This window comes from Coenobita brevimanus, chromosome 81 (genome assembly GCF_032717465.1).
Source record: "Coenobita brevimanus isolate Jiangsu-jjx chromosome 81, ASM3271746v2, whole genome shotgun sequence".
NCBI classification, from domain to species: domain Eukaryota; kingdom Metazoa; phylum Arthropoda; class Malacostraca; order Decapoda; family Coenobitidae; genus Coenobita; species Coenobita brevimanus.
In genome coordinates this window covers 4212501-4222182 of record NC_137034.1, presented here as the reverse complement: position 1 = coordinate 4222182, position 9682 = coordinate 4212501, and the positions used below count along the sequence as shown (strand labels likewise).

The window sequence follows — 9682 nt, the reverse complement described above, 5'->3', positions numbered from 1 at the left end:
TTACAATTCACTTCTAACATGGTACAATGCATCTTCGAAAAGTTCCTCCTCCTCCTCATCGTCATCATTCAGATCTTGCTTAGCATCTTCAAAACCCTCCCCAAATCTCCTATATAAAGCTCTATCTCCTTCCCCAGATCTCCTATGTGATGATATGTCTTCTCCCAGTAAATTCTCTTCTTCAGGTATCCTATGTGGAAGGCCATCTCCTCCACGTGCCTCCAAATCCTCGGTTCTCCTAGTAGATGGTCTTCTTCCTTGCTCTTCCATTTTCCCTGTCCCCCTCTTTGACTCTTCATCTTCTCCTTTCTCCTCCCCTGTCCTACTTGAGTCCCCATCTCCTCCTTGATCCCCCGCCTTCTTGAGTAACAGCACCACGTCTGAGAGCCAGTAGAAGGCCTGATCCAAGTCCCCCTCACACAGGTACGGGAGGCGAGACCAGCGAACCAGAGAGAACCCCAGGCTGGGAAACACCGTCGAGGCCAGGGTGTTGACTTGCTCTTCGAGGGACGATCCGCTCACACCGAGGTCTTCTGAGGGCAGGTTGTCTATCGTTCCTGCAAAATTAAGGATAAATGTAACTGTGCTTGGGGATTCTTTTGTCCAGGCAACCCCTCACAGATGCAGAGTCAGGCAAAAGGTAGATAGATATACTGTTTATAGATATACTGTAGATAGGTACACACATAAATACACAGAATAAATAAAGTTGCCTTAATCAGTCTGATGGAAAACAAATAACCATAGACTGAAATGTGTTTGAACTGCGAGAATAAAAGGTGGAGGCGCCCATCATTCACTCACTCGGTGTAGCGCTGACGTAAGGTGACTCTACTTCTACTCTGAATGAAAGGCCAAATGGTTTCCTGTACCCCACGAAACCACTCACAACGCAGGGTCGTGACAATACAATCAAATGACGCCTTGTGGTCTCTTGCCTAGTGTAGGGGTTTCCGTCTGAGGGTTCGATGGGGTTTATTGCTCATATAATGCCACTCAGGGACAGGTGAGGCTGGTCACCCTTGTTTTAAATGTCGGGAATGTGTAGCCAAACCCCGGGCCCCTACGCTCCTTATGGGGGAAAAGGATTGGGCGATGGATAGATGGTACGTTCCTTATAGGGGAAAAAGAGTTGGGTGATGGATAGATGGATGAGCAGAAAGACAGTTGCCATCCATATTCAGCAATAAATGAATCACAACTTCTGCAAGGATTCATCAGAGCAATTACCTTTAGACTGGTAAGGTAAGGGAGAAGAAATTGTTCGTCTTAATTCTGGTATTACATAATGGACACAGGAGTCTTGGCATATTAGTATCATCAACTTTTATGTACAGCTCTACTGAAAAATAAATAAACGAATATTAGCTTCACCACTGATTCTCTCTCTCTCTCTCTCTCTCTCTCTCTCTCTCTCTCTCTCTCTCCATGACGAGAGACGGGCAACGCAAACACAAGTGCCTCAATGAAAGTGCCATTGGAGCTGCCACATCCATCCATCCACCCATCTACCTACCTACCTATCTATCTATCTATCTATCTCACCCGTCTCCACATAAGGCGAGAAAGGCAACACGAGTGCCACTATCAAAATGCCAGAGGGTGCCAGCTTGGAGTGTATCTGGGAGAGGAGGGAGCGTGGGGTGTCGCAGCGGTCAAGCAGGTTCAAGCAGCTTATTACATCATACTCCACATCCTTCGCTTCCTCTGCCCACTTCCACGCATCAAGAACCCTGTGAAGTAAGAATAAATTAGTTGTGGGAATATATTAAGTACCTATCTGTCTGTCTATCTGTGCATCTATCTAGCGACCAGTCCATCTATCTTACAGTATCGTGTTTTAAATCTCTGGCTTCCTCTGTCCTACTTTCTATGCGTCTAGGAGCCTGTGAGGTTAGATATGGTTAGTTATGGGGTGCAAGTATCTATCAATCTGTCTATCATCTATCCATCTATCTATCCATCCATCTATCTATCTATCTTTCTATCTACCTATCTACGTATCAATTAATCATGACACTAATCCGTATCACTTGCTTCTTCCGCCTGAGGTGAAAAATTATAGGCAATTTTCAGTACCAAATATCTAGTTCCACCTCTCTCTCTCTCTCTCTCTCTCTCTCTCTCTCTCTCTCTCTCTCTCGTGTCCATCTGCGTCCTCCCCTCCAGCCTAATGTTTACCCACGCACCGTAATGTATAAAAATGACAAAAACGTCTCTTCCACTGTATTCATTAGTCTCCCCCTCACCCACTAGGGAATTTCTCGTTTTCTGTGAGGGCTCAGGGATATTTTTACCAATTTTAACTTATTTTTTCGACTGATTTTGAGTCTCCTACCAATTTTAGCTTTTTTTCAACTATTTCGAGTTTCTTACCAATTACAACGTTCTTTTTTTCGACTTATTTTGGGTTTCCTAGTAATTTTAGCAATTTTTTCCGTCTTATTTTGAGTTTCCTACCATATTCAGCGTTATTTTCTATTGACTTTGGGTTTCCTACCAATTTTAGCTTTTCTTTCCGACTAATTTTGAGTTTCCTGCCTTTTTGGTGGAAAATTTTTGCGCTTGGTCATAAATCTGCTAATACCCTACCAATTTTGCGCTTACTTCGCTAGACCTAACATTTTTACCTCCATTTAGCCACAAATAATGAGGGGATCCATACTCTGCCGAATAATGTACAGTACAAAAAAATATTAACCAGCAATATAAAAAAATAAAATAAATCGCTAAGGACAAGGTGTTAGGGAGATTCTGGGGGGGACGATCAGGGGAATAGGTCTGCCTTGTATGTTGTATAAATCCTTCAAACATCACCATATGCTGCCTAAATAATGTACAAAAGGATATTAACCAACATTATAAAAAATGTAATAAAGTAAGTCGCTAAGGAAGTGGTGTTAGGGAGCTTCTGTTAACTCTGCATTCAGGAGGGTCTCAGGGGATATGTGTTATATAAATCCTTCAAACATAGCCATACGCTGCCTAAATAATGTACAAAAAGATATCAACCGGCATTATAACCAGAAATGATAAAATAAATCGCTAAGGATGAGGTGCTAGGGGACTTCTGGTAAGGATATTAACCAACAACATAAAAAATAATAAACTGAATCGCTAAGGAAGAGGTGTTAGGGAGCTTCTGGTAACTCTGCATTCAGGAGGGTCGGTCTGGGAATAGGTCTCTCCCAGGCTAATGTTTTTAAGCGTCAAGTTACGGTCTGTCTCCTGAATAATGATTTCTTGAGGCGTAACACGAGACCTGGCTCTTTATTCTCTCTCTCTCTCTCTCTCTCTCTCTCTCTTTCTCTCTGGCGAAGTCGAGAAAGAGAGAGGTTTACGACATGAGGAAAATCGTCTGGGATAGTAAAAATAAAAGGAAATTCTCTCTCTCTCTCTCTCTCTCTCTCTCTGACGATGTAGAGAGAGAGGGAATTTTATGATAGATGAGGAAAATCGTCTGCGATAGTAAAGATAGGGGCAAATCTCTATCTCTCTCTCTGGCGATGTCGAGAAAGAGAGAGGTTTAAGACTGATGAGGGAAATCGTCTGGGAGTAATAATAAAAAGAAATTCTCTCTCTCTCTCTCTCTCTCTCTCTCTCTGGCGATGTAGAGAGAGGGAATTTTGACGAGAAAAATCGTCCGGGAGAGTATGACTGAAGTGGAAATCAACCCCTGAAGGAAGGAGGGGTTGAGTGGGGAGAGAGGGTTTAAGGGAAGGGAAATGGGGAGAGTGAGAAGGGATGGGGTGAATGGGAAAGGGAAGGGGGAGAAGGGAAATGGAAAGGGAAGGGGGAGAAGGGAAAGGGAAAGGGAAAGGGAAGGGAGAGAAGGGAGAGTTGGGGGAGAGGGTAAGAGGGAGGGTGAGTAGGAAAGGGAGGGGAGAGGATATTAGGGTGAGGGGGTAGGGGGAAGGGTGAGGAGGGGTAGGGGAAGGATGAGGAGGGGTAGGGGCAGGGGGAAGGGGAAGGGTGAGGGGAGGGTGAGGGGGGAAGGGTGAGGGGGGGAAGGGTGAGGGGGGGAAGGGTGAGGAGGGGAAGAGTGAGGAGGGGTAGGGAGGAGGAGGAGTGAGGAGTTGAGTGAGGGGAGTGAGGAGTAGGGTGGAGGTAGGGGGTGAGGAATGACGAGGGGAAGGGAGTGGGGAGCAGGGTAAGGGGGGGAACGGGGAATAGGATGGGGATAGGGGGTGTAGGGTGTGGAGGGGAGGGGTGTGAGATGAAAGGGAGAGGGGAAAGAGTGAGGGGGGGGGAAAGGGTGAGGGTGGGAAAGGGTGAGGGTGGGAAAGGGTGAGGGTGGGAAAGGGTGAGGGTGGGAAAGGGTGAGGGGGGGAAAGGGTAAGGGGGGAAAGGGTGAGGGGGGAAAGGGTGAGGGGGGGAAAGGGTAAGGGGGGGAATGGGTGAGGAGGTAATGGGATGAGGTGAGTGAGAGTTGATGGGGAGGGGGGTGAGGGTAAGGGGATGAGGGGGCTACGGTAGGCGGGAAAGGAGAGAGGAGGGGAGGGATGGCAAGTTGATGGGGAGGGGGGTGAGGGAGGGGTGAGTGAAATATCCAAGCCTCCCTGGTGGTCTTTAATGCCTTATTGGTTTTCGAATTTGAGTAATAAAGAGGATTTTGGTGTGGTGGGGGGGTCGATCAGGGAGGAAGGGGGTGTAAAGAGAGAGGAGGGGGGTGTAAAGAGAGAGCTGGGGGTTAAAGAGAGGTGGGGGGGTATAGAATGAGAGGGTGGGGGTGAAAAGAGAGGTGGGGTGAAGAGAGAGGTGGGGTGAAGAGAGAGGTGGGAGAGGATTAGAAAGAGAGGGGTGGGGAGGGGGTCAAAGAGAGGTGGGAAGGAGGTCAAAGAGAGGTGGGGAGGGGGTCAAAGAGAGGTGGGGAGGGGGCCAAAGAGAGGTGGGGAGGGGGGTTAAAGAGAGGTGGGGAGAGGTAGATGGCGACAGAAGAAAGGATATAAAGGGGGAGGGGGGATAAGGGGGAGGGGGGATAAGGGGGAGGGGGATAAGGGGGAGGGGGATAAGGGGGAGGGGGATAAGGGGGAGGGAGAATAAGGGGGAGGGGGATGAGGGGGAGGGGGATAAAGGAGAGGGTACGGAGAAAGAGTGGGAGGGGAAGTTGGGGGTAGGAAGAAGTTTGAGAAAGGGTAGGAGAAGAGATGGGAGATGGGTAGGAGAAGAGATGGGAGATGGGTAGGGAGGGAGGGATGGAGGTTAGGGGGGAGGGGAAGGGGTATGGGGATACGGGAGGGGGTATGGGGAGACGGGAGGGGGTATGGGGAGACGGGAGGGGGTATGGGGAGGCGGGAGGGGGTATGGGGAGGCGGGAGAGGGTATGGGGAGGCGGGAGGGGGTATGGGGAGGCGGGAGGGGGTATGGGGAGGCGGGAGGGGGTATGGGGAGGCGGGAGGGGGTATGGGGAGACGGGAGGGGGTAAGGGGAGGGGGAGATGGTGCAAGAAGGGTAAAAGGGAAGGGGTGAAGGGACAGGAGAGGGAGATAGAGAGATGAGGAAGGGGAGAGAGGGAAGAGGGGAGAGAGTTTGTGGCGATAAAGAGGGGAGGGGCAAGGAAGGGGAGGAGAAGGGAGGGGAGACAGAAGGAGAGGAGAAGGGAAGGGCTGGGAGGAAGGGATGGGGAGAGACTGAGTGGGAGAGAAGGGAAGGAGAAGAGCAAGGAATAAACCCCTTCATTACCATCTTCCTTTGTTCTTGCCTCCAATGGAAGAATGAAAGGGTCTGGATAGATAGGCAGGTAGGTAGGTAGGTAGGTAGGCAGGCAGGCAGGCAGGCAAGTAGGATGGTACATACATACAGACAGATGTAGACTGACAGATATAGTGAAACAGAGAGAGAGAGAGAGAGAGAGAGAGAGAGAGAGAGAGAGAGAGAGGCGTCATCTCTATAATATATATTCATGAGACGATCCTCATCACTTGCTGCTTAAAAAGTTACGGCCATATATTTATTATTAATTCCCGGCAGTGGAGGAGTGGAGCGAGGTGGAGAGAGTGGAGAGAGGTGGAGGGAAAAGGAGAGAGATGGAGGGAAGTGAAGAGTGATGAAGGGTAGTGGAGAGTGATGGAGGGAAGTGGAGAGTGATGGAGGGAAGTGGAGAGAGACGGAGGGAAGTGGAGAGAGATGGAGGGAAACGAAGAGTGATGGAGGGAAGTGATGAGTGATGGAGGGAAGTGAAGAGAGAGGTGAAGGGATGCAAAGAGCGAAGGAGGGAAGTGGAGAGTGGTGGAGAGAAGAGTGGAGGAAAGTGGAGGGAAAGGGAGAGAGGCACAAAGGAGTAAAAGGGAGAGGCAACAGCAACATACCTACTGGTCCTTTCGAGGCTGTTATTCGGCATGGTTTATTATAGCTACGTAACTATTTTCTGAGTTAAAGACAAGGATAGCACTGCAGAAGGAAATGGGAAAGGTGGAAGAAATTGGATGGAGGGATGTGGTGGGAAGACGATGTAGGGGGAAGGGCGGAGAGATGTGGATGGATGTGGAAGGAAGGTGGAGGGATGTGGAGGGATGTGGTGGGAAGGTGGAGGGATGTGGGACGATGGAAGGTGGAGGGATGTGGGATGATGGAAGGTTGTGGAAAATGTGAATGTGGATGTGGATGGAGGTGGAGGAAGGTGAAGGGATGTAGTGGGAAGGTGGAAGGATGTGGGAGGAGATGGAGGGAAAGAGGGTAGGGAAGTGAGGGGAGAAAGCAGGCTTCCTTAAGAAACGAATATGTACCGAGAGTTCCTTCCATCATACACAGACAGACAGACAGACGGACAGAGAAAGATAGACAGATAGATAGAGAGTCAGATAGATATAGATAGACTGACAGATAGACAGATGGTATGGAGGGGAGAAGGAAAGAATAATCTGCCTTGAGTCAGGAGAGTTGTTGGCAGTATCCCTTATAGACTGGTGTTGGAGGAGGTAGAAGTGTTGGAAATGGGTGCCCTCGCGTGGTGGCATCGGTATAAGTAGGTGGATAGACTGCCCAGTTATACAAGCGTCCCTTAACCCCTATCCCCAGAAAGGATGATGGACAGGGAAAGAACTTCAGCCAGCAATCCACCGAGTTTACAGTCCCGTCCTAACTACAGCAACAAACCCCTAAACAAGGCCACTCAATCAAGAAGAGTCGTATAGTCAAAGGGAGAAGAGGGGAGGGGAGGGGAGGGAAGGGCGTTGTTAGTAGGTAAGGTGATGGGGAAGGTGGAGGAAGTGACTTGTGGATGGAGAGAAGTGGAGAAGTGACGAAGTTAGAGAGAAGGGGAGATAAGGTTGTGGGAGTGACAGATGTGGGTGTGACAGGTGTGGGTGCAGCAGGTGTAGGTGTGGCAGGTGTGGGTGTGGCAGGTGTGGATGTGGCAGGTGTGGGTGTGGCAGGTGTGGGTGTGGCAGGTGTGAGTGTGGCAGGTGTGGGTGTGGCAGGTGTGGGTGTGGGTGTGGCAGGTGTGGGTGTGGCAGGTGTGGGTGTGACATGTGTGTAGTGACAGGTGTGGGTGTGGCGGGTGTGTGTGTGACGGGTGTGGGTGTGACGGGTGTGGGTGTGACGGGTGTGGGTGTGACGGGTGTAGGTGTGACGGGTGTGTAGTGACAGGTGTGGGTGTGGCAGGTGTGGGTGTGACAGGTGTAGGTGTGACGGGTGTAGGTGTGACAGGTGTAGGTGTGACAGGTGTGTAGTGGCAGGTGTGGGTGTGACAGGGGACCATAAGAATGTAAGAAGGCAGAGGCGTGAAAGAAGCATTTTAAAAAATCTGAAGGACATATTATGACAACAGTAGTGTAACAATGATAAGAAACTGTGCCAAGGTGTGACAGTGCAGGAACGTTACGGTGATGGAGTGTGACGCAGTGTGTGTGACGCGCCTGGACGGAGGTAGCAGCCAGGGCGTAACTCAGGTAACAAGGTTGAGGAACAAAGACAATAAACTTGCCTCTGACTTGACCTTTCGCTGTCTAACTTTGTTCATTCCACTGCACTCGCCTCCCTCCCTCCATATTACAACCCTTCTTTCTTTACTTATTCCCTCTAACTACATTTCTAACAATGCTAATTTAAATGCAGATAGCTCCAACATTGCTTTGTTTTCGATGATTTAACTACCGGGAGACGGAAGCTTGAACTGTGGCCATAAATTTTGAAGTATGTCGCGGGGAGGTGGTGTCCTCTAGCGGCCATGGCAGGAAGCTGAGCCAGGGCGGGGCTTGGTGGCTTCGGGGGGCGGGAGGGAGGGAGAGGTGGAGAAAAGGAGAGAGAAAGAGAACGAGGGGTCACTGCTCTATACTCCCTTAGTCCTTGTTTCCTCCAGTCTGCACTATTCCCGATAGCGGTAGTTATGTAGGATAAAAAAAAAAAAAAAAAGCCTAGGAAGACGAATTAAGTAAATCGCGCGGGAACTCAGAGGGAGAAAGAGAGAAGCAGCTGATAACGGCTGAGCCGGGCGGGAAGTGAGACAGCCCTCGCTTCCTCCTCTATCTTTATGCTTATCTCGCGCGTCCCAGGGGCTAGCATGCTCCACTTGCCTCGTCCAGGAGCGGCCGGTGATAAAGCTCAATTACGGAGCACCCCAGGATAAAATGAAATACCGAATACGATTTGGATAAAAGTTATGAAACGTGAGGAGGAGGAGGGAGGCGAAGGGGGGAAGCAGGGAGGAGGAGGGTGTTGGTGAATCCGGCGAGCAGTCTCTTCGGCGCATGGTGGCGGAAGTGCTGCGCAGATATTTCTATCCTGTTTATTATGTCAACACGCTTGTTTTTCCCGCCGTAACGTTAACGCACAGATCCACGCTCCCACCACGCACCGTTATGACCGTTATCGACCGTTACCAGACGCCCCGGTAACGAGATATAATTAAGCGGGCGTTAATAAGTGGGAGTAATTAAAACCGAGCCGACATTTTGGCCTAACCAACACCTCGTCCACCATTTTAAGAGCCCCCGCCGAGATGCACGAACGAACTTACGATAATATTTCCTTTCGTAACTTAAGATTTGTTTTGGCAGGGAAACACATGGGGATTTATTTTCTTACTAATTTCTTCGTCTCATGCGAAAATAAATGTCCTTAATTACGACGGCAATTGATCGTAACTATTTTTTTGTGAATGCTTTGACTTGCAACCCTTCCCGCCTCCAGTAGGGGGGGAGGAGGAAGAGGGGAGGAGGAGGAAGAGGGGAGGAGGAGGAAGAGGGGAGGAGGAGGAGGAGGAGGGGGAGGGGGAGAGAAGTAAAGACGGGGGAGGATCAGAAGGAAGAAAGGAGCAGGCAGGGGAGGGATAGGGAGGAGACAAAGGTAGGGAAGGAGAGGAAGGGCCAGTGGGGAAGGAGAGGGGGAGGGGGAGGGGGAAGGAGGGGATAAAGGCAAAGGGGGGGAGGAATAGGAAAGGGGGAACATGGGGGGGATAGAGGGAGAGGAGGGGGAGGAGTAGGAAGGGATAGAACAAGAGGAGAGGAAGGGGGAACAGAAGAGAGAGAAGGAGAGGGAGAAAGGTAGCCGAGGATTAAGGGGATGGGAGAGAGGAAGCAAGAGGAGAAGGAAGACGGAAAAGGGGAGCCAGAGGAGGGGGGAGGAATAAGGGAAAGGAGAATGATGGAGGGAGGGGGATGGTGGAGGGGAGGAATGAGGGAGAAGGGGAGATTGAGGAGGTGAGGAGAGGGAGAAGGAGAAGAGAGAAGTGGGAGAGAGTAGT

The 9682-nt window shown here is 50.1% G+C and overlaps 1 protein-coding gene across 1 annotated transcript in view; it reads right to left on the bottom strand.

Moving 5' to 3' along the window:
• The window catches only part of LOC145409532 (protein-L-histidine N-pros-methyltransferase-like), a 23646-nt gene continuing 13964 nt past the window's right edge, over positions 1 to 9682 (bottom strand). Inside the window, exons 2-4 of the mRNA XM_080279921.1 lie at positions 1546 to 1733; positions 358 to 557; positions 1 to 78 (exon numbers count right to left, since the gene is read on the bottom strand). Coding sequence (XP_080136047.1) covers positions 1 to 78; positions 358 to 557; positions 1546 to 1733 — 466 coding nt within the window. The remainder of the gene's footprint in view (positions 79 to 357; positions 558 to 1545; positions 1734 to 9682) is intronic.